Here is a 25,957-nt window from a genome sequence, read left to right as displayed (position 1 = left end):
CACAATAACTATCTTTTGTTCAAAGCCTTTGGGGAGGAGGGGCTTCCATAAACTGAAGCAGTGTGACTATTAAGAAATGCCTTTAACAAGAAAATGTGGAGGCCTAATTTCTAGTCTGGCTTTACTTTTAACTTTCTGGGAGATCCTAATTAAGCTAATTTGCCTCTGTGAGTATTAATTTCTAGATATTTAAAGATGAAAGGGCATAGTGTAATGGTGACAAGCATGGGCTTTGGGGATAGGGAGCCATGCACTTAAATCTTGGCTATACCTCTTACTTGCATGTGACACTGAGCATATATCTTACCCAAATAGGACCCAAACCACTGGGTACCCTTAGAATTAGAAGAGACAGAGTACATAAAGCATCTGACACATTGTTGGTTCCCAATAAGGGTTAGCTGTTGTTGTTGCTATAATTATTACCCACATCTCTAAGGGTCTTTCTGATTCCTTTTATCCTGAACCTAGAGAACTGTTGTATGTTTTCTGTCCTGTCTAGACCAGAAATCTTAGTTCCTTTTGGGGTTTTCTTGGGGCATGAACACCAAGTAAAACATTGCATTGAGTTACTGTGAATTACAAGGCTACAAACCACAGCCATTGTGGGGAGGATGACTATGCAGCTCTTCATGATGAACTTAATTAGCTATACATTGCTTATGGATAAATTGGTACTAGATTTTGAATTCCTAAAGTAATTTATCTCTTTTTAAAAAGATATATATTTTATTGATTTTTTTACAGAGAGGAAGGGAGAGGGATAGAGAGCCAGAAACATCGATGAGAGAGAAACATCGACCAGCTGCCTCCTGCACACCCCCTGCTGGGGATGTGCCCGCAACCAAGGTACATACCCTTGACTGGAATCGAACCTGGGACCCTTCAGTCCACTGGCTGATGCTCTATCCACTGAGCCAAACCAGTTAGGGCAAGTAACTGATCTCTTATTCTCATATGTTTTATAAAAGGAAATCTAGGCATTCATATTTTAAAAAGGAGAGCAATAAAGTACCATGTTTTGTTTCCAAGTTTTGACTAAGATAAAATTGCCAGAATGTTGTTGTTTTTTCCAATTTGGATTGTGTGTACATGTGTTATAAAAAACACAATTGATTCAACTTCATTGTTTTTAATGGGCAGGGTGTGGTGAAACAAAGCACATGCATTCTACCGTCTCAGCAAGAGCGAAGACATTCTTTGTTAAACTGACACTTTTCAATGATGTATCACCAGAGCGTAGAGCATCTGAGAGAGACCATGAGATTGCAATCTTGAGATTGTACTAAGAATGGCTTAATTTTTTAAACCACATCCCATTCTCATTACAGACTGTCAGAAGAATAGATTAATTTGCACCATTGTCTGTTCTCATTGCAATCTTTGTCAGTGTAATGAAGTATTGGGATGTTAATATCAGCTATATTCACAGGAATATCACCATCCATTGGACCGATTTGATCTGTGTAGTTATTGGCTGGCTCCGCTCTTCTCAGTGAAAAACTGATAAGGGTTAGCACAGCAAACATAAGATTTCAGAACTTTAGCTCACTCCTCTTTTCCTATAACTTGACAGCACACAGTCCACATCATCAGTGTGCTTATGCCTTTTGAGGTTATTATATGCAGGATGTTTTTGAATTCTAATTATATATGGAGAAGAACATAATCATCTAATATTTAAGCAGGGGTAGCAAATGGCTATAAATATGAGACCTATGACATAACTGCATCTCTAAATGTACTTCGATTCATATTTTTTAAAGCCATATGTGAGACATAAAAACTTCTGCAAGCCATATTTGGTTCCCGGACTGCAGTTTGCAACTCTGAGTTAAAGTCTCAATATGAAGTCTCACCCAAATCTGGCTAGAATAAATTGGCAGATGTTCTTAATTTGCTGTCACATCGCAGACTTAGAGCCTGGCATTAAGGAATCCCAGGGCACGGAGTTGCGTCTCCTCGTGAACCAGCTGGCACCACACAGGAAAACAAAAGGAAAACAGAGGCTCTCTTCTTTGGCCCCAAACTCTAATCTGAAAGTGATCTGCAAAATTGGTTACCTGGTTAGAAGAAAATGGATTGGATAAAATTTATATTGATGGATTAATTCATCCCAGATTTCTTCTTTAGTTTTTCATGACATATCAGGAGTGACAGGCCCAGGAGAGAAATCAAATTGGAGAGGCAGGTGTTGGTTTCTTTCTCTGATGAGTATCCAGGACAGCTCTTGTTTGCCAGGTCATACTAGCTCCTTTTTTATTTTGCCTGGTTCTTTCCTTTCTGCTTGGCTTCAGACATTGGCTCCTTCTCCTTCTAATCTAATCATTTCTCTCACAAATTTGCTCTCTTCTATATTTGTCATGCCCCTGCTGGCTAAGCCAGAAGTCTGTAAGTCATCTTTGACTTCTTCCACCTCCCCTCCCCCAATGTGCTCCCACCTCAATCCATCAGCTCCCACCTCCTGAATTCAACCTCTCCTTTCTCTTCCAAAGCCACTACTCTAGTTAAGGTTTTATACATCCTCTTCTTTATTACTTGACTTCCTTGCCTATGCTTTGAATCTCTCCAATCCAGCTTTTGCTTTGCAACATTTAAAAAATAATAATATAATTGTACTATTACCCTACTTAAAATCCTACAGTGTCTTTCATTGTTGACACACAAGGCCCTTCCGCCATCTGGCTCTAGTTTTACATTTACAGCAAGTCTTGCTACTGATTCCCTTTTATTCTCTGATTCATCCCTGTTGTATTACAGTGGAACCTTTTTTCTCAAACTTAATTCATTCTGGAAGGCCATTCGAGAAGCGATTTATTAAAAAACCAAATTATTTTTTCCCATTAGAAATACTGTAAATGGAATGAATGTTCTAGAATCTAGACTAAATGTTACCGTGTAGTTGGAAGCTGTGAGGATTAGGCAATTGTGGCATATTGTGTGCAAAGAGGTAGGTAAAGGGTAGTATATGACAGTGGTCGGCAAACTCATTAGTCAACAGAGCAGCAAATGGCGGCTCACGAACCGCATCTGGCTCACAAGCCACGGTTTGCCGACCACTGTTCTGGACCCCCTAATGATTCCATGTTTTAACCTTTCTTATATACAGTACATGTTTACTATACTGTTTAACCTATAAACAAGTACTTCTTTTCTTAAATTTATGAACCATCTCCTAGTAGCCTTAAAGGAATCACTCTCAGCACTGGGTTCAGGGGTGTCTTTCAGGAGGTCAGTGTGCAGTATCTGGCTTGTTCACATATCACTGTCTCAGGAATGCTATCACTGGCTAATTGCTTTTCCTTTATCCAAAGCAACAACAGTTTTTTTTTTTTTTTTTTAACTCTTCAATTGCCTGTGATCATTGTTTCTTTCACGACCTTAGCAACAGTAGCACTCTTGCTGGTCTCCTTATGTTTTAAAATTGTGCTAGTCATCCATTCACCAGCAAGTAAAGCAAAAAAACAACACAAAAAAACAAAAACAAACAAACCCACAAAAATATTCACAGCATAATTTCCTGTGATATTAAAACAGGAAGTTTAGTGGTAAAATGACTCACATTCTGTCCTTAGTTGCCTAAGGGATGCTTTTTGTCAAGCTGATGTATCAGCACGAAAGGGTTGTCAGAAAGAGAACCTAATTTTGTTCCACAACCAAGACATTTTTCCTGTGAACAAAATTTAGTCAAGAACTGAATTGTTCAAGATGGGAGACATTGGAGAACCGAGGTTTGACTGTATTTGTGGCTCTCTCCTACCCTGCACCTCGCCCATGCTGTTTTCTGCTGGGACATCTTCTCTATCTCCCCACTATTTACTTATTGAATTAGTACTCATCTTTTAAAGATGGAGTTCAGGTATCAGATGCTCTCAGAATCCTTCCCTGATTATCCTTTTGCCACCACCAGTCTGGGCAGGAGACCCTCCAGGGAGCATCGTAAGCACACTGTGCTTCAATACAGTTGGGCCTTCTCTGTACTATGAGGGCCTGGCAATGCCCTATTCCTTTTTGTTTTCCTTTTATTCTAGGACCGTTCTTGGCCAGAGGAGTACTTATTGATCACCTAAAGACAATAATAATAATAGCTAATACTTATTTATTGAGTGTTTACTAATGCCAGCCACCATTCAAACCCCTTGGGGTAGGTCCCATTATTATAACCACTTTAAAAAGAAAGAAACTGAAGTACTGAACTACAGCTTGTGTAAGTAGCTTCCATGAGGTCACAAGATTCATGCTCTTATACATTACGCAAATATTCGTTAGCCCATACACTGTTAGCCTGGAGAATGTTTCCTTAAGAATTGAGTTAGTGGCCAACATTCTAACATCTTTAAATTTTTAAACAAATACACAGAAATTAGTTGATATGGTAACAGTAAGCAGGCACTCTATGCTCCTTCATGGTGCTATTTGGCTGGAGATGTGAGCCCCTGCCCCATTGTGTCAGAGCATGTGATTTCCTGTTCATCACACTGTGCTGTGTAGAACATTTGCCTGCTTCGTGTGCTGGCCGTGTGGGCATAGTTCTTTCTAAACCTGGAATTATAAGGTTAAGTTAAAGATATACTATGTAAAAGAGACTCCAAATACAAGTTTTTCTGAATGCATATCCATTACTTGCCGAAGAGTCAATGCTAATATTTGTGCCCTACTTTTATATTTCTCCCAGGAGATAGGATTCTGCCATATCCAGGAGGGTGAGCCATGTGTAATGTTGCTATTACTGTAATTGATAATGCTGTCCCACATTGTAGTCATGGATTTGTTCCTCATGGTAAATGGCTAATATGCAGCTTATACTGAATGTGATGCTTCACATGATTTATTGCTAAACATATGCTAGATTGCCTAACCACTGCAATGATATTAACAGTCTCATTTCTTGATGCATGGCCACTGTCCCACTTTTAAAAATGCAGCATCTATCATAGGCGCACTCTCTTTCTAATAACGTACTATAAATTCCAATATCTGGGATATTGGAATCGGTTATTCTTAGGCAAGACTTTTAACTGTTCTATTACGTAATATTCTCCTCCAAAAACAATAAATGTTTCTGTGGGTACACGAGAGAGGGAATCTCCATCTCTTTAAAATATTCATTTTTTAATTTGCAAAGTATAATAAAGAGTAGAGAAAACAACAAAACTGTATGAGTGAAATGTAAATACTATGATAAATGATGACTGAGGGCAGGGAGGAGACTGAGCTTAAGTCAATACTGAAGAATGAAGAAAGATGTTTTTGGAAGAAGTAATATTGAAGACCTAAAGTAAATTGGAGTTAGTATGATGAAAAAAGGGGAAGAGTATCTCTGACAAATGACATGGACATGAGAGGAAATGGGGCATGTTGGGGAAATGAAATAGAAATGTGGCTGGAGAGGCTGCAAGTGGCAGCAGGGAGATGGGGGGAGGAAAGCAGGGGCATAATTATGTGGATTGTTTTTAGGAATTTTGTTTTTATCTTAAGAGCAAAGAAAAAAATTAGAGATTTTAAGAAGGGAAGCCAGATGATCAAATTTGAGTTTTTAGAAAGCTAAATCTAGTTATAGAATGGCAGTTGGTGGGGAAAAAATGCTGAGCAAAACTGGAGACAAGGATGCCATGTATGATACTGTGCAGTATTCTGCATATGAAATAGAAAGTAGCAGTAAAGAGGGCGGTAAGTGTATAGATTTGAAATATTTAGAAAGTGAGACTGAAAATAAGCAAAGTGGAGGAAAATGAAGAAAGGAAAGAAGAGAGGGAGGGAGGAGAGAAGGAAAAGAAATAAGGAAAGAGAAGAGCCAAAGTGACTTTTAGTGTCTATATGGGCTTCTTGGAGAATGAGTTCCACTCAAGTATAGAATCCTAGGAAACCTTAACCCTGTATTACCCTTTGCCCTTATCTTTCTTCTTACATTTGCAGAGTTTTCAATTGACAAAATTCAGTCACAAGCATCATCTCATTTAATACTCAGAGCAATCTTTGTGGTGTCATCATTAACTGAATTATTAAGGAAACTGCAAAAGGGCAATATATTGAAGGCAACAAGAGAAGGCAAGAGTCACTGGAGCTGGGGAAGTTAAATGATACAAGCAAGGTTAGAGTCTTGCAGGGCATATTAAGAATTTTGAGATTTAATCCTAAGAACATGGGAAGTCATAGGATAACTCTAAAAAATAGTGACATAATTAAGAAACAAAATACTTAGAAATAGGTCTAAAATATGTGCAAGGTTTGTATGATAAAAACTAAAACACACTGATGACAGAAATTAAGACCTAATGAATGGAGAGATACACCATGTTTATCATTTGGAAGATTCAATATGTCTAAGTTGTCAATTTTACCCATATTGACCTATAAATTCAATGCAATCCAATCAAAATTCCAGCATGGTTGTGTGTGTGTGTATTTTGGTAGAAATAGAAAATTGATTCTAACATTTACATGAAAAGTAGAAAACATAGACTTACCCAAAGCAATTTTAACAAAGAAGAACAAAGTTGGAGGGTTCATATTGAATTTTAAGACTTATTATAATCTATCAATAGTCTGGTAGTGGTATAAAGGTAGACATATCAATGGAGTCCAGAAATAGATACACATAGATCTGGCCAATTGATTTTAAAAAAGGTACCAAACATACTTAATGGATGGAGACATTTTTTTCAACTGATCATGCTGAAAAATTGGAAATGTATATAAAAAACAAACCAGTAAATTAACAAAAGAATAACAGCCCTAACTGGTTTGGCTCAGTGGATAGAGCATCGGCCTGTGGACTGAAGGGTCCCAGGTTCGATTCCACTCAAGGGCATGTAGCCTGGTTGCAGGCACATCCCCAGTAGGGGGTGTGCAGGAGGCAGCTGGTCAATGTTTCTCTCTCATCGATGTTTCTGGCTCTCTATCCCTCTCCCTTCCTCTCTATAAAAAAAATCAATAAAATATATTAAAAAAGAATAACAAACTCAACCAATACCTTGTACAATTTTTTTAAAAGAAATGCAATCTTGCAAATATAAAACTTAAACCTATAAGTTTTCTATAACAAAACATAAGGAGAAATCTTTGTGCCCATGGGTGAGACAGGAATATTTTAGTTAGGATACACAAAAAAGTTGACTTAATTATTGGTGAAGTAGATTTTATTGAAATTAAAAAATTGAGCTATTTAAAAGATATTGCTAAGAAAATGGGAAGGTAAGCCACAGACTACTGAAAAATACTTGCAAAAAAACATAGCAGATGAAAGAGTTCTACCTGCAACCTAAGAACCCTTACAGCTAAATAATAAGGCAATTTGAAGAAACCCTTTACTGAATAAAGAGATGTGAACAGCAAATAAACACATGAAAATATTATCAACATCATGAGTTATTAGAGAAATATAAAACAATAACACAATGATATAGCATTATACACTTACTCTAGTGACAAATATTTTATCTTAAATAAATAATTAAAAAGTGCTGGCAAGGATATGGAGCAGCTGAAATTCTCATATACTGCTGGTGGGAAACCATAATGGCACAAACACCTTGGAAAAACGCTTACCATAAGATCTAGTAACCCATCTCATGTATTTACCTAAGAGTAGTGAAACATCCATGCAAAGACTTGAGTGGTTTTAGCAATCTTATATAATAAAAGGCTAATATGCAAATAAACCAAACAGTGGAACGACTGGTTACTATGACATGCACTGACCACCAGGGGTAGACACTCAACACAGGGGCTGCCCCCTGGTGGTCAGTGTGCTTCCACAGGGGGAGCGTCACTTAGCCAGAAGCTGGGCTCATGGTTGGCGAGTGCAGTGGCGGTGGTGAGAGCCTCTCCTGCCTCCGTGGCAGTCAGACATCCCCCAAGAGCTCCCGGACTATGAGAGTGGGCAGGCTGGGCTGAGGGACCCCCTGCTCCAGTGTATGAATTTTCATGCACCAGGCCCCAGGAGCTCTTAGGAGTGGGAGGCGACCTGGTGATCAGGAGAAGGCAATGCCCCATCACAACTCTGCTGCTGCCACTGCCAGCAGTGCAAGTCTCGGCTAGCCATGGTTACCTGAGCCTCAGGAGGCCCTGGGTGGCTGGGCAGCTGACATCTGAGGCTTATCTATGCCTCGGGCTGGCCCTGGGTGGCTGGGGGGCTGAGGGGACTGGGGGACTCCAGAGGCAGGCAGGGCTGAGGGGACTGGGTGCCGCCATCTTGTGTCTGTGGGTGCCGCCATCTTTGAGAGCGGGGCAGTCAATTATCATATTCTCTCCTTATTGGCTGTGGGTGCTGCCATCTTTGAGGGCGGGGCAGTCAATTAGCATATTCCCCTCTTATTGGCTGTGGGTGCCACCATCTTTGCGAGGGCGTGAGGGTCAATTAGCATATTCCCTCTTTATTAGATAGGATAGCCCCAAAGTGAGAATAACTCAAATGATCATCAACTTGTCAATGCATAAGCACAATGGAATATCACACAGGAATAAAAAAGAATTAATTACTGAGGAATGCAACCACATAATTCCATTTATATGACATTCTGGAAAATGTAAACCTATAAGCACAGAAATGAGTTTAGTGGTTGCCAGGGGCTGGAGGTGGAAAAGTGGATTAAGAGGCAAGGAGGCACCAGGGAACTGTTGGAAGTGATAGAAATGCACTATCTTGTGATCGTATTTGTGGATATACAACTGTATATATTTATTAAAACTCATTTAACTGTCATCTTAAAATGATAAAATTTACTGTATATAAATTATACTTTAATAAACTTTATTTTTTAAAAAGATTATCACAGTATAAATGGTAAAGATGGTGGCTTGAGCTAAGATGGTGGTGGATGGGGTAAGTAGTGAATAAATTTAGATGTATTTAGTATATAAAATCAACATGAATATATGAATGAAATGCCAAAGGAGATGAGAGGGAGGAAGATGTATCTCTTTCTAATGAAAAATGCCACAATATGTCTAGCATTTCTGGATTCTTTAGAATAAGTGCATTTTTTACTATAGTCGCTGGTCTTGATCAGAATGAAAATTCTAAGGGGTAAAGAGATAGCAGTGGGTCAGAGCAAGACATTACAAATGGCAATGTTGGTTTAATTCAAAAGAGAGTTCTACATTCACACTATAATAATGGTAAATATCTTCATTTGGAACCATGAAAAAGTATATATAGAGAGATGACAATTAAATAATTATTGTCCTCAATAACTATGTACAGACCACATAATTTGTGAAAAGCTCTCTGTTAGACACTATGCAGAATGTAATGAAAGAATATATGGTACTAAGGGGAACGGTACCTTGAAAAGAAAATTTAAAATGTGGCTTTTGCTCTGTACATGAGTGCTAATCATTATTGTGATTCTGGTTAAGGCTTTACCTTATGAGTATACACTTTTGTAAGATTCGTCTTTCCCTAAGATCACTTTTGACTTTATTCTTCTGATATATGGTGATAGGCTGGCCACTAGGCGCTTACAATATAATTTATTTAAAATGTATTTATGGTTTAATTTGAAAACAACTTTTCATGTACACTTGGTTTTGGGGATGCAAAGTCCTTAAGTACTTTCCAGCCTAATAGTGGACACAAGTAAGTAAACACTGTGACAAGACATGAAAGACACCCAGACACAGTGACGAGACAGATGCAAATAAAATTTACTTTAAACCTCAAATCCTGTAATTGAATTCCCTACCTCTACCACCTACATGGACATAGTATATTATCAACAATATTAGGCTCACCTACAAAGCTCCATTTTTGGGCTGTATCCATATATGTAATATAAAATTGTTAGGAAAATAATTCTCTTCTTGACAGGTTATTTTTATGTGTTGCTACTTTCAGCTCACCCCGCCATTCACAATAAAAAGGCACGTTTGAAATCTAATATCAAAAGATAAGTATTGCACTGTCCACTTATTTGTACCTACATGTCACATGGCGATAGTCATTTGCTTGTTTTATTAACAACAGATAAGTCGAAGCACTAAACGTTAATAAAATATACCTACACTTTGGTGTGCCTATGTCTGAAATCACAGAATTAGGTCATTATGTTTTTTGGATTGGGCATACATCTTAAAACAATTTGAGATTCTTTATTTACCTCTCACTTGCCAACCCACCAAGAACACTCATTTTTTTTTTAGGGAAAAAGTGTTTCTTGAACTTGTAAAAGTGCATGGAACAAGAGAAACTTTAATTGCAGCCTGGCTTACCTGGCTTGAGATGAGCAAATGGAATTTCGCCGGTGAGAAGTTCCCACAGACACAGAGCATAGCTAAAGACATCCGCTTTGATGGTGTAGCGTGTGCATTGTGTGAAGACCTCAGGAGCCATCCAGCGGAGGTTCTGTGTGTGGAGAAACATCCACAGGTCATTTATTCCCCATGCGTTTAGTTCTTCCACTGCAGAACAGTGTTCTTCTTAGTGAGGACTTACTTGTTAAGTGTTTTCCCAATATTCTCAAAATACAAAAATGTAAAATAACATTGACACTGTGCTACACTCAATTTGTCCCATAAATAATGTGTTTACTGTTGTTCCGTTTTTCAAAAGACTTTTTTTAATCATAGGAAGATTATGAAATCCATAATTTTTCCAAAAATATTGCAACAATATTAATCATTGAGTTTCCCTGTCTCTTATTAAGTGATGATCACAACAGCAGAGCTTTTGTTGTTTTTGTTTATCTTTGATCATCTTTCCCCCAGAAGCCTTATAAGTTTCTGAGTGGCGAGCCTTGATGTTCATCCAGGAAATCTATATTTCCCTCGGAGTGAATCTACACGCTGTGGGAAGCACCTTCCCTCCTTTAGATCTGCAGGTTATAATTTAGGAAATCACTAAATGAGGCCCATAGATAGTACCCTCATGACTGAGGCGAGAAGGGGCCTCTGGGGAGTGCCCAGAATATACTATGGAGTAGATTTCTCAAGGCAGGATCAGGTCTGTCTTATCCCCTTTGTTTGCCCAGACATGTTATTTCTGAATGCTGCTTGTGCAGTAGCCCAGAAAGAAAGCCCATGACATGTTACAAGTCAGTTTCTCTGCACAGTTCTTTCCTCATGTTTAGATGGCATTATTTATATTCTTTTCTCTTGCAATTATGTATTTTTCAGTTTTAGGTATCTTTCCATTCTGAAATGCAAATGCACAAATTTGGTTTATTTGTGGTTTAGACAACAGCTCTAGATTTTGAGTTAGAAGATGCAACTTCAAGATTTGACTCTGCCACTATTTGGGGAGCTCTGGGCAAGTCTCTCATGCTTTCTGAAATTTAGATTCCTCACGGGCATAATAGGAGAAAAGCCCTTCAGCTCTAAAACCCCTTGGCTCCATAATCATAGCAATGAACTTTGCCAAACACCTTCTTTCTTTGTATTTCCATGGAAGGAAACCAGTATTTTTATTTTTACTGAAATTCTGTGTGTAGTGCTGGCTGCTGGTAATTCTTTTGAAGTATCTAACTTATTTTGAAATCATGCATAATTATAGCCTTCCAAGAACATCTTTATTCCGATTATGGTGCTCACATGCTATTCCTCTACATGAGCTTTCACATTCCAAATAGCCTCCATTCATACAGGAGATTATGCGTTGTGTCACAACATTGCACAAGTGGGAGGAGGCATACAGTATGCCCGATTTTTCACAGGCGGATAATAGAGTAATTAGCAAACTTACATAAGGCCATATAACTGTAAGAAACAAAATAGTCTTCAAAATAAACTTAGAGTAGTGCTGTGCTTAAAGACTACACGCTGCTGCCACAATAAAAGGATGTAACTCACTGTTGGTGAAATGCAATTCAATTCCATTCAATGAAAGTATGTTTAGTCAGAGAATCTCAACTGGCCTCATTTTAGATTCACCTGAGGGAACTTTTAAAGGATACAGGTACACAAACTCAACACTAGGCCAATAAAATCAGAATTTCTGGGAATTGAATTTAAATAGTATGCTTTAAAAAAGTTTCCAAAGTGATTTAAATGTGCAGCCTGGGTTGAGAACCACTGTTTAGCTATCTCTATGTTCCAGGTACCAGATGAGGTCTCTGTGTCCTATCAAAAGAGGACACACTTTTCACACCACCCTGATACCCTACCATTTTCCTTGCTTACTTCACTCCAGTCACTCTGGTCTTGAACACACAAAGAACTCTCCTGCCACAGGGACTTTGCACTTACTGTTTCCCCTGTCTACATTGCTCTTTCCCCTACATGGATAACTCGTACATCAGGTCTCTTATGGAATGTTGTCTTTCCTTCTCATCCTATCTAAATGGCACCCCCATCACTTTCCATTCATACATCTGCTTTGTTTTTCCTTCATGACACTTATCACCACTTATTTTGTTAAGTTGTTCAGAGTCTATCTTTTTCTAGTAGGAACAAGAACTTTATTTTGTCTGCTCTAATATCCCCAGTTCCTAAATGAATGTCTGGCACCTAGAAGGTGCTTCATAAATATTTACTGAATGGATGAATGAAACCTAACTGGGGAAATCAACATGTATAATCCTACTTGGATACAACATGGTCCATGAAGTTTTTCCTGCCTTTCTCTCTAACTCATCTCTCACTTTTTCTTCCTCACACAGTACATGCCAACAGCGCCAAGCTTATGAAGTTCTCCCAGGAAGTCTGGCATTTCTCACCCTCCCTTATGTATTTGCTTACACTATTGTTGACTCTGACACCCCCTTCTGTTTCTTACACATCTGATTTACATCTACCCATCCCACCTGAGCTCCCATCACCATGTCACACCATATCACTGAACCTCCACACTGCTTTAAATTCCTGTTCTCCTCACTACAAAATGAGCTCCTTGAGATCAAGGACTAGGCTTTTATCCACATTTTGCATTCCTGGCCCTTTGCCCAATGTCTGGCACCTGGTAGGCCCTCAATAAATGTTCGTTGAATGAATAAGAGTACAAACCAGCATTACAAAATGCCACAAAGGCACAGAGAGAAAAGTGTACAGGGAGGAGGTGGAAAGGTGGGCAGGTTATGGAAGGAAAGGTACTTAAAATGAATGTGACTTCCTGGGCCTGGCAAGAAAAGAAGACTTCTGCAGGACAGGTGCAGGGAGCACTTCAGAGTCACAGAGATGTGAAAGGGAATGGTATGTCTGCAAGATGGTTAAGTGTGTATGTGTGTGTGTGTGTGTGTGTGGGGGGTGGTGTGTTGGAGCACAGGGAATTTGAGAGACCTTGTCATGGGACAGGAGGTCACAGAGGGGTCTGGGCCAGATTGGGAAGGGCAGGAAACTTCCAGGCAAAGGAATTGGGATGTTGGCCTGTGGGAAATGGGCATTGTTGATTGTTTACAGGAGGAGGTAAACTATCAAAACACAACACTTGGCTGATTTTGCAAATGAGCTGGAAGAGAGGACTGAGTTAGAAGCCTATTGCCATAATCCAGGAAAGAGAGGCTGAGGGCCTGAACTGAGGCAGTGGAAAATGAGAAACTGGGATGAACTTAAGAAAAGAAAAGAAACAATCAGAAAAATGATTGAATAATGTGTCAGTGGAAGCAGGAAAAGGAAGGAATGAAAAATTAACTCCGGCTTGGGTAATTAAATAACACAGATAATCCAAAAAGAGAAGTGTACATTTTTGGGGGTGTGGGGATATGAAGGAGGGGGCAGGTGATGAATTTAATTGCAGACATTTTGAGTACCATGATGCTTGCTTCAGATGTTAAAGCTTATACTATTTTACTTAAACATTAATGCTTGGCTATGCCACCTATTGCCTTATAATGTTAAAGTGGAGCATGAGTTGTCAATAGATGCTGATGAGCTACAAATTTTCTAGTGAGTTACCTATTAAGTTTTAACTATACTACTTAATAAGGAGATCTGAATATGAAAGCCAATTATCCATGCCTGCCGTGTACTTTTCAGTTACATTTGAAACAAATTCTGTATTATCTTATTCATAACATTTTCCAAATATATATATCTAATCTATTTTCCTCTGGGGCTGCCTTGAAATGGATTCTTTGAGGGCTTACTGAAAAAAAAAAAAAGCACAAAACATTATCCTGCCCCTGGGACAATGGCATTTCTTCCACTTAAAGCTGCTCTCATCTCACTTCCTCTCATGCTGAGTGCACACATTTTAATTGTTTCACAATTTTAGGGAACACAAGCAGCAGCAAACCCCAGGTTGTTTTGTCATGTTGTCTTCATCCAGAGACTGTAGAAATCTTGATTCTGAGGGAAACAAAACAAATCCAGGTCAAAGGACATATCTTAAAACCAGGGTCAGATTACAGCTAAAATGTTGAAATCCTAAGAACCCTCTATCTTCTTTAATTTCTCAGTTCCTTTATTTTAGCTGAGGATATCCAAGGGGGAAAACTGAAAATAAATTATATACTTAACAAAAAGCAGGGTCATTGAACTTTGAATGACTTAGAGAAGTGCAGTTGTCAGGGTGGAATCTAATGTCTGTCACACGAGCTATGCAAGGAAGAAAGAAACTGATATCATTAGAGGAATTATACATGAAAATCTCACCTCCAAAATCTGCCACCACAGCATGCCCATCTTCATAGAGAAGAATATTGTGACTGTAAAAAACACACAACAGATTTTGAGTAAACTTTATTTCCTAATCTGACTGGTCCCTCAAGCAGGAGGACAACAGTAATCATTTGTTTAATCCCAGAATCTAAACAAGCCCCAGAAGCTAACAGAGATCTCAGGCTAGTGGCTCTGATTTTTTTAGTTTTCCAATTCAAAAGGAATATTTTAAAATTTGTGATCATCTTATATTGATTTTGAAAGTATCCTACTTTAGATAAATTTTCTAAAGTTGTCCAAAAGACTAATTAGCTGAAGATCAGATTATTAGCTCTTTAAAGCTCATCTGGTAACACAATTTGGTTATAGGCAAAGAGTAAAGGCATTTGTGAGCATACTGGTGTCAGAGCCGGGGAGCCAGCTTGCAGGCACCCTAAGCACAAGGACAGCTCAAGGCAGGGCCTGACATGAGAAGGACTCTATGAAAAATGTCTTGGCCAATACGTTTTTGCTACAATCTCAAGACAAAGGAGTGTTTTTAAGGCCTGTGAGATAAAACTAGCTAAGTTACTTTTGAAGGTCTTAGGGAAGAAAAGTGTTTAAAGGTCATCAATGTTCTCCTTTCCAACCCAGAATTCAAGCTAAATAAAGAATATCCTTTTGAAGAATTAAACCAAGGCTGGGACAACCCAAAGAGAGGCGTTTGTCTCACAAACTAATGAATTGATTATATTCCCTCTGCTTTACTTAAGAAAGACATTCAATAAGAACAAATAAATTAAAAGAAACTGAAAATACACAATCATGAGTTTGGAAGGGTAAAGGTTATAGTGTTCATTAGTCAGTGAAGTATTTATGGACCACCACTCAGGAATCTATAAATAAATATTTAAAAATCATATAATCTTATAATTGGAAGAGACATCACAACTAACCTAGTTAAACCCTTTTAGTTTATAAAGGAATTGTCCAAAGCTCAGAGAATTTGTCTGTCTACGCGAGGTCATATAAGTAGCCAGTGGCAGCGAAGAGAGAGCCCAGTTCATCTAGGCCACCATCTCAGATCTTAGAATAGTGCCTGGCAAATAGTAAGTGATCAATTAATTTTATGAATCATCCTTGTGTCATTACAGACCTTTCCCCAAAGCATATTTACTTTCGCACATTATCAAAGACACTCTTCGAGAAGCAAATGATGCAAGTCATAGATTCCATCTTCAAGAGCATATAATCAGCTAATAAAAATGAAGATGAATGTGGGTATTACAAGAACTTAATAAAATAGTGTAGATGTAAAAAAGAATTAGTTTTGAAGTGGGCCTTGAGGGACAGTCACAAATACTGGCTGAGAGCTTATCATGTGCCAGGAAATTTTCTATATATTGAGATATAGTGGTGAACAGGCAAAGAGCTTGTGAGCTTACTAGTATGTTGTATTGAATAGGAAATGAGGCAGAGACAAAGGGGAAAAGAAATGCAGATTAGGGGACTCTTGGTAAAGGCCAAGGGATGGGAACGTGTATAGTCTGTAATCAGAATAATAAGAATATACTTACTAAATTGGAGAGGACATGCTAGAGAATAATGGGGGCAAACTGAGTAGATGAGGTGTTGGATTACAAGGGAATTTGAAAGCCAGGGGAGGAATTCTTGACTTGATACAAGGAGATTGCAAGTTTTTAGACATAGGGCGTAATGCTCTGAAAGTAGAGACTACTTTGGGTTCTTGGTACCAAAGGAGGAAAGCAAGGGGAGAATGTCTGGTCCTTAGGCAGTATCATTTGGTCTGGTCCTGCCAAGGCAACTGCAGGTGGGACTCAAACTTCAATAAATCTAGGAGCATTTTTCATAGCAAGATAATTTTTAAGTTGATAATTTTCTATGGCCCTCAAATGATGTTATAAATATCCAAATGGCCCTTGGCAGAAAAAATGTTCCCCACGCTTGAAAGTAAGAAGGTACAGTGAAAAACAAACAAACATAAAAACAATAGGGTGAATTCATGAAGACATCTGAAAGGAGTGTCTAAATCTTGGAGCAGCTTAGAGTTAGGGGGGAAAAAAAGAAAGAACAAAAACCAAGAATTGCCTTCCAGGTCTTTGGTTTAGAATTCTTAAGCCCGAAGCAATAACATATCCAACTAGAAAGGGTTGTCATACCAAAAATCCTGTGAGTTTTTATGAAAAGGACAGTAACTGACTTGAGAGGCTGAGGAGTTTGACTAAAGTCAATGTTGTGTTTGTCAAGATTGGATTCACCAGATAAATAACTTCTTTTTCATCATACCAATCAGCGACTGCATTGTGTCGTTGGCATTGGGGTTGATGGTACTCAGGGAGCTGAAACCAGCTATGACAGTAGGAGTGATACAATTATTATTAGTGATAAGGTCAAGAGTCTATTACTGAGCTATGTCATAAACTGCAAGTTTTTTGAGAAGAATGAGAATAATGAAAATTGTGGGAGTGGTGGGGCAGTAACAGAGAGGGTGGCCATGAAGACAGAAGGGAGTAAATACCTTATGATAGGTTCCTGTGGACAGGTACTGGTACTTTTGAGATTTTTCCATTCCTCATGAGCTCACTATGTGGTTAGTATTAGCATATCAAGTCTACGGATGGATAATTGAAGTTCAGAGTGGTTACATCAGATGGCTAGTATCACAGCTGGTGAGAGGTGAAGGCAGCATTCAAATTCCATTCTCCAAAGTCTGCCCTTTTTAGGAGAAGCTAACTCCCTGAGGACTGCTACAAATAGATATATAGAGAGAAATTCCAGAAATTCTGCTTGGATGAATAGAGGCCTACCAGCAAGTGCCCCAAACACTTGTATTCAAAGTACAACTGTAAGGTCATGAGAATGAAGCTGATAAGCTGCATGGCAATAAATCTAATACCTCTGGACCATCAAGACTCAGCACGTCAGGACTACGCTTCCACCCTCCCAGAGCGTGGTTGGTATGCCATCTGTAGGTGAATGAGGCACAGTCACTAGGAACAGAGAACTTGCTAACTGACCTGGGAAAAACACCAGACACATGAAGAGTGTCAGGGCCATGGAGACTATCATTAGGATCAGAAGAGAGAAATAAAAGAAAGGTGATGGGCATTCCAAGGCTTTTTCTCCTTGAGCAGACCACCTGGGGTGTTCATTTTTATCTGTTTGCTTTTGTATAAAACTATGGAAAGAGACAGTCTTTTGTTATGTATGGCACTTTACAGAGCATCTTCAGGCATATAACATTTGGTGGAAACAGACCTGTGAGTCAGACCTTTAGAATTTGAATTTGATAGATTAGCAAACCTGTCAGTGATTGGTCGAGTGGGCTCCTTAGCCCAAGCCTTACCACCTGAGAGGCAAGACTCCAGGAGAGGTAAGGGGCAGGAGATGCGAGGAGATAGGTTACACTGAGGAAAGGAGAACACTGGTGAACAGATAACTGTAATACACAAATATGTACACATAAGCTATGGCCACACACATATGCACACATGCCTGCTTTCTCAACTCTCAGGAAACATTGTTAAGGGTGAATGCCACCGATGAAAGCTCTACAAATAGCAGTAAGTAGTGGTAAAAGCATTATAGAAAGTGAAGTAGTAAAGGTCAACGAGTCCTTAATTCTTACAGTAATTTTCGTCGTTTCTGAATTTAACATTTGATTTCATTTATGTGCCTAGAATTTTGAAAGTCCATGCTATTTGGTAATTTGTAATTTTGTTGTGTCAAGTGAGGCTTGAGCTCAGAAGCAAGTTGCTGAGCAGAATGTGCAAAGTCAACCTTGCAGCGACAGCAGCTCGAAGGGCTTTAGTGCTGCCTCTGGTCATCCTGCCTTTTAGGAGAAATGATGTGCTAGGATGGTGTTCACCAGTGTGGGGATATGCACAGGCTTATCCTTCCTGCTGTGAAAGCCCAGTTCTGTGCTAGAAAGGGCAGTGTGTGCCTTCAAAGAGACCACAGTTTCATTGGGAATGAAATACAAAGTAAAAGGAAAGAACATCATCACCACACATAAGCTAGAATTTGAAGTGTTTTTCACTGTGAGAGACCTAGAAAAGAATACAATGACTATAAGAGCTAACCCTGAAAAAGGTCATTAATGAAGTAGAATAAAGGGTCTTAAGAAATAGGAGAGACAGCAGATAGTGTGTAAGACAAAAAACTAAAGTTAAAATACCTGTGTGTTTGGTTTTTTTTTTTTTTTTTTTTTTTTTGCTGCTACTAGTCCTGTGATTTTGGACAACTTTCTGAGTCTTTAAAAATTATGAGAGAAATGAAGAGATAATGCTTGGAGTTTTGTAAATGGTGACCTGCTAAGTAGGCATTGGTTATTATTAATACACATGAGATCTACTTTGCAGAGTGTTTGAATGACTTAAAGGCAAGTGCACTGTGTAAACTATAAAGCTCACGCTTAGACCTACAGAGCTTCTTCCTTTTCCTTCACAAAACCATTACTGCTTTGACTGAATGACCGCATTTCACCTGAAGGAATCTTTGTTCCCCTGACTGCACTGATACACGGTATTTGGACTTGGCTCCAGCTTTGTCTTTTATCGTGAAGCACGTGATTTGAGTCAATTGTTTATGTAACAGAATGGAGTATTTATCTCTCTGAAGTGTCTGCCCCTTCCAGATCACTCCACAATACATTTTTTTAAAACCTTAACAATGCATGCACTTAGCAGAGTAGAAAATATAACTGAGAACAGATTTACTTCATGCAAATAAGGAAGGAGATTCAGTCCATGCTCTGACCTTCAGTTCTTTCTTCCACAGCAACACAGTTCACTTTCAGAAAAGAATAAGCCATTTTCAATGTGTGTGTGTGTGTGTGTGTGTGTGTGTATTCAGTGTTTTCTCCAGTTCTCTTTTAAACAAAAGGGAATGAAAGTTAGATTCTGCTGGTTCCTTGCAACAAAAGAAAATTTTCTCCAACCTCAGAACTGAATTAATTTAATGAAGTCATTATGTAAGCATCATGAGTCTTTTCATTTTAATTGCCTGTATTGAAAATTTACCTAAAGTGCTCAAATGATTCATAATCAGTTGGTTATGCACTATAGTCCAATACTAATTGTCACCATTAATCAGGTTGGCCTGATTATTAGACCATTTTCCAATTCTGATTTTCTCCCAGAGCTGGACTGAGGTTCACTGTGGCCTTAGGAGGATCAAGGTGACTTGCTCCTCTCACTCTGCTACCACTAAGAGGTTGTTGTTGTTGTTAAAGTCACTTAAAAAAAAACCCTGCATAATATTAATTCATTTCTTTTCTGAATTATAGAGCCATGTCACTGCCTGTGTCAGTTGCTACTAACAAACACTAGTTTCAGGGCACTGTGGCCAAGCTCTCAGTGTTCTTATTTGAATGGATTGACGGCGCTAGAAGTGTAACCGAATAACAGAACACTCGTGCTTCCCAGACTTCCCACAAGCCACTGTTTTCTGATATGTGCCTGAAGGTGATTAACTTACATGATTAAAGACACATGGCTGTTGGCATGCCTGGAAGCATTCCAAGGGTTAAGTCAGTGGAAGCAATTAGGCTTCATTTTCAATCTCATCACACTGTGAAAGTCATTAGTTTACAAACACATCTGCCTGACAAGCTATCATTTTGACCTAATGCTGAGGAGCCCCGATCTGCCTGCTGCCACAGCTTTGCCCATGTTGCTGTGAGATGATCCAGAACTCCATTCCTCCTTCAGGCTTCTCTTGGGAGTACCACCTTCTTGACCTTCAGCATAGCAACCACATTGCTCTCTCCTCTTGAGCTACCCTTGAACCCATTCTGAACACCTGCCACTGCCACTCTCATTGGGGTCTCTTTACTTCTGAGTATGGGACGCCCCATTCCTTGCACTGCTTCCAATATTTTTCAAGTGTAATGTAACCAGACCCTTGAAATGCAGTGCAACTCACATTTACTTGCCGTAGGGATTAGTGCCTATTTCCTAAAAAATGCTTTCAAGTTATCTAGATCAGCAACTTGTACATACAGATATAGTTTTGTAGTCTCTCTTTTTTTGGTATCTTTCTATCTCTCCTTCTTACATCATGATGAAAGGAATTTTAGAGACAAAACAGGCAGGTTTAGGGAATAAAGAGGGTCCATGGGAGAGGAATGCATTATGTGAAGGGCAGAAATAGCTCCAAGTCGCCAAAATGCTTAACATATTTTCACAGAGGATAGGGAAAAGTCATAGGGTCCAGGGAAGAGGGAAACATATTTTCACAGGAGATAGAGGAATGTTGCAAGATAAGATGGAGAGAAAGTGGGGGGTACCACGTGGGTTTTGACCTTTGAAACTGATACTATGTAGTAGAGTGACCAATGAGGAAAGCACAGGGGTCCTAGATTAAGGAAATGTCCAATTAGAAAGGGTTATATTCATACAAAGAGCTACAGCATATATAAACTGGAGACAAAGGGATATAAGACAGATTTTTTAAAAATATTTTTTCCCATTAGAGAAAGGGAGATAGAGCAGGCTTTGCCCATTTGGGACCCCTCCCGAGGGAGAGTTTGTATATGATTCCAAAAACTTACACATTTTTTACTTAAGAAATGTTAGTCCTTGAATTTATTCTTCAATTTCATCGGACAAGAATCCATGAGAAGTCTGCACCCCAAGCCCCATGTTTCAATTATTAGGTAACAAAAAATAATTCAAGGCTCATTATCTTCATGAGGCGTAACTGCTGGAGGTACTGGGTTTGAGCCCCAAAACATGGGGATGGCACAGCTGGGTCTGTAGGCCTTATTGATATTCCGGTTATGTGGTGATCAGACCCTCTGCAACCACTTAAGGTCCCTCAAAATTTGGGCTGTGCACAGAAACCAGGTAACAATTGTGTCAGTAACATCAGAAATCACATGCTTTGCTTCAGAGCCAAATAAAGCCTCTCCTTTGTACCTTAGGGCTCAACATAAACTATTACTTTGGGACTACGACCACAACCAGAGGATTTTTGGTTCTTCTTCCCCTGTAAGAAAAGTGAGGCCTGTGAAACTGTTTTGTAAATCTGATTTCATCCGGGTGCCCACCCCTCCTTGCCGAAAGCCAGCGGAGCCCGAGCCTGGGTTTCCCTTCGAATCCCTTTGAAATCAGTTCTTCATGAACACTAAGATCTGTAGTTTTCATTCCGCATGCTTCCAGAAAGCAACCCTGGTTTGGCTGCATGCGGACTGACTTGTGACACCAGCCCTTGGCTCTTTAGAAAAGGCATGCAAAGGCACAGCCATGAGAACCGTGCAGTAGTCCCCGGATGCATTCTAGAACAGATTTTGAACATAATTTAGGTAAGAGAGAAGGAATTGACCGAAGCTCCACATCATGAATCTCTAAGACTGAAAGCCTAATTTCAGTCAAGTCTTGGAAGCCATGGAGACAGAAAACTCCAATAAATGCAAAGGATTGAAGAACCTTGACTTTTCCTAAAACTTCAGTCTGTCAGTTGAAGTATATTTGAAGGCTTACCTCTAAAGCTACAGGATTTGTCCCACTGCCAGTGGGATTGAAGAGGTGGATTATAAGATTTGTATTGCAGTTAAACTCATTTATTGAAGGTAATGTGAAAAAAATTCCTCTCTCCACATACTATTTGCTCAGCACCATGAAATGAAACCTGAAGAGTGAAAATGCCTGAAACACACACACACACACATACACACACACACACACACACACACACACACACACACACACACACATTGATTGTGAGGTTTCCAGGAGTTAATGCCCTAGAATCAACAAGCAAGTATAATTGTCATTTCTAAGTATAGCTACAGTGATTGCTTATCTTTCTTAGGTATGCAAACTGCAAAATGGAACATTTTTGAATGCTGACATGACGATCAAGAATATCACAGGAGCCCTAGCCAGTTTGGCTCAGTGAAAAGTCCTGGGTTCGATTCTGGTCAAGGGCACATGCCCGGGTTGTGGGCTCGATCCCCAGTAGGGGGCATGCAGGAGGAGCTGATCAATGATTCTCTCTCATCACTGATGTTTCTATCTCTCTCTCCTTCTCCATTCCTCAATGAAATAACTGAAAATATATTTTTAAAAAGAGAATATCACAGGAGACACAGCTATGTATTCATGTTACATCATTTGTTTTATATTAATTTGAAATTGAAAAAGGGAGGACAGATATTGAAAAACATCATATTGACTATATTTTCTTCACAGAGTCTAACATTTTCCTAAAGTGTTGGGACCATGGGTGAGCAGAGGGTTTTCTCTTCACACTATTGGTTGTGATACCTCTGTTTGAGTGGATCACAGGATGACAGCGTGTGAAAATTTTCTCCAACAAAGCACATGGTCAAAACTTTGAGGAATGAAGAAAATGACAAAATATGTGCTACCCAAGTGTGGAAAAGAATGATTAACTGTATTACTAAAAAAGTCACAAAACTCAAAGCATCAAAGACATGTCCAACTTTTATTGTTCAGCTATCACTGAAATACTGCTTTCCAGTGATGCTTCTGAACACTGACGTTTAGAAATACGAAAACTATGCAAATCCCATGCTCTACATAAGCCCTGAAATGTATTGGACGTTTACATTTGACAACAGAACACAAGTCTTCTAAAACCAAACATCGACAGGAAAATAATATGAATATCCATGAAACAGAAACGTGGAGGACCAAGACAAACAGGAGATATAGCAAGTCATATTTTAGAATTCCAAGGGATATTAGAAATCATTAAATGATCTTTTTATAAAGAATTTTAAGAGCTTTGTTTTTTGTCAAGGTCACCTCATGGATCTCCTGACAAATAACAGTTCTTTTCTTCCTGCATCACATACTTGCTTTTCTCTGATTTCTGAGGTCCCAAGCCTGTCTCCAGCCCTGTTAAGTGTGGAGATATAGATGCTAAAGGTGTCAATCACTTGTACCAAAAAGTGTCCTAGGGCTCTTCCCATTCCCATTTAAGAAACTGGATCCAACACTCACTCTCAGGCAATGTGCTATGGGCTTTCTGAGCGTCTATTTAACAGTCGGACACAAAAGGTCTGTGATAACCTCCCATCTCTGCATAATTGTATTAAATGCTAGACACTGACAGGGAATAAAGGAACATGGACATAGAGAGGGGAAACGAATAGACATATACATACAAAAAACAAGTTAAGAAATCCCATGGGTTCAGCATGGCAGACACCATTGATAGATTGTGGGCCAAGTTTCCTGTGAAAAGACGCAGAAGTAGATGTACGTGTGTCACACAGAGGAGAGCTGAGCTTAAAAATAACAGCGGAGAGAAGAGCTTTATCAAAACGAAGGTTATCCGCATGAAGTCGAGCAGCCTCAGACTTGGGCGACTCCAGGCGAGCCGGCGAGGCGGCTCTATCTCTGACAAGCAGAGACTGCGCTGCTGTGGAGCTCGACCTCTGAGGACTGTCCCCTTTGAATCTCTCAGATGCGTCACGAATGAGTGTTTAAAAAAGTAGGGCTCCAGGGGAATCTGTGTGCAGCCCTTTGGGAAGCAGGGATTTGTAGGTAACTCAGGAAAGGAAATTGCTCACCTGCTGGACTACTCTGAGGCTATAGCTTTCACTGTGGTTTCTCCATCACACCCCCTGCCCCACCCTCCTCCCCTCACACACACACCTCTCAATGGACACAGAGGGACTAAATGGCCCTGTGTCTCTGCAAAAGGACAGGTTAAAAATGTACTTAGCCCCACATGCCTTTCATCAAGGACACTGCAAAAGGACAGGTTAAAAATGTACTTAGCCCCACATGCCTTTCATCAAGGACACTGCACAAGGACAGGTTAAAAATGTACTTAGCCCCACATGCCTTTCATCAAGTGAATTCAAACTTGGAGGACTGTCCCACAATACCCCTGGGCCCCTTCCTCCCTCTCTTCTTCCCTTGGTTGATGTGGTCTTGATGAAACGAACGAGGAGTCTATTTTTTAAAAACTCGCCGAACTAGTCAGCATCTCTTCAGTTGCTGAGAAGAGGAGCTGATGGTTTTTTTTTTTCAAGACACTAGAGAGTCTATCCCCGTGGGATAGAAGTATTAGTCACAGCAATGTAAGGTACCAACCATGACGTGTTAGGGCTATTTTAGTTCTGACCCTCTGTCCATGCTCTGTGACTGTCCCACAATACCCCCCTGGCCCCTTCCTCCCTCTCTTCTTCCTTTGGTTCATGTGGTCTCCTCCAAGTTTGAATTCACTTCGTTTCCTCTAAATAAATATTCCCATTTTTCACCTGCCATCGAGTGAGTTCTTCTTATCCTGGTTTTCACAGTGCTGCTCTCCAATGAGATTATAAAACTCCACAGGAGCAAGACCCATGAGCTAGGGACGTTATTGAAACTTTCAATGAATTAAAACTTCTTATTCAGAAACCAAGATGGTGGCATAGGTATCACCTATACTTGCTGCCTCTCACAACCACATCAAACCTACAACTAAATGGCAGAACAACTACCACCCAGAACTGTGGGAAAGCTGGCCGAGTGGAAGTTCCACAACTAGAGAGGTGAAGAAAGCACATTGAGACTGGTAGGAGGTGCAGAGGCACAGAAAGTGCTGGCACCTGGATGTGCTGCTCTTTAAACTGGGAGGGAGATACAAGCTCCCTATTGCTCTGAACTCTAGTTCCGGGCAAGACTCTGGGGTACCCAGGCACATATGGGGAGAAACTGGACTGTCTGGCAATGGGACAGGAACATGAGGGGGGCTTACTTTTAGAGATGCTCGCAGTGATCATTGTTCATGGAAGGGGCGCAGGACACGGAGAACCTGGGACTTCTCTGGTTCAGGGCAGCCATTACTGGTTGCTCTGCCCTGGTGATTCCCAGATACCCCGCCCCTCCCAATTTACAATCCCACCCAAGCTGTGTGCATTGGCTTTTGCATATGGATGGACTGTCCTTTCCCCTAAAAAAAAACCTGCAGCTGGGTCAGAGAGCTCCAGAGATTCCAAAAGTAGGCCCACTGCCTGGCAGCAGCAGCGGCCTTGCTTCACAGCTGGGCCTCGTCTGGGCACTTCCAAACCCCAAACAAAGAGGAAGAATCTGCAGATGTCTCTGTAGTTCCTGCTGGGCGGCCCCAGACAGTGGCTGACCTTGCACCTCCTTGGAGATCCAAGAGCCAGTGTACCCAGTGGTCAGAGTGAGACCATAGGGGATTACAACTCTTCACAACCAAAAGAGACACACTCAAGGGGCAGACTCAGTGAGCACCAAAGCCCCAGTGAAGCAAATCCTGCCCCATAAGTATGTCTCCTGTGAAACAGATCTTCCAGTATAGACACAGCTGGTCATCACAGCCAATTGGCCTGAAGGTCAACTCCTCCCAGTGATACCAACAGCAATCAAGGGTTAACTACAACAAAACTGTGCAAACAGCCCACAAAGGGATGCACCAAGAGTGTCTACCTCAGGTGACT

General features: G+C 40.0%; 1 protein-coding gene across 3 annotated transcripts in view; it reads right to left on the bottom strand.

The window, feature by feature from the left end:
• Window positions 1-25,957, bottom strand: part of TNNI3K (TNNI3 interacting kinase) — a 314,607-nt gene that overhangs the window by 89,256 nt on the left and 199,394 nt on the right. For all 3 annotated transcript variants that reach the window (XR_013959750.1, XM_080652368.1, XM_080652369.1), the window contains 3 exons: window positions 14,527-14,579; window positions 14,168-14,220; window positions 10,213-10,345 (listed from right to left, as the gene is read on the bottom strand). Coding sequence is in view for 2 of the 3 variants with exons in the window: in XM_080652368.1 (XP_080508494.1) it covers window positions 10,213-10,345; window positions 14,168-14,220; window positions 14,527-14,579 (239 nt within the window). In the remaining variant the exon portion in view is untranslated. The remainder of the gene's footprint in view (window positions 1-10,212; window positions 10,346-14,167; window positions 14,221-14,526; window positions 14,580-25,957) is intronic.

This window comes from Plecotus auritus (genome assembly GCF_963455305.1).
Source record: "Plecotus auritus genome assembly, chromosome: 2".
Lineage (NCBI taxonomy): Eukaryota > Metazoa > Chordata > Mammalia > Chiroptera > Vespertilionidae > Plecotus > Plecotus auritus.
This window is presented reverse-complemented; position numbering and strand designations above follow the sequence as displayed.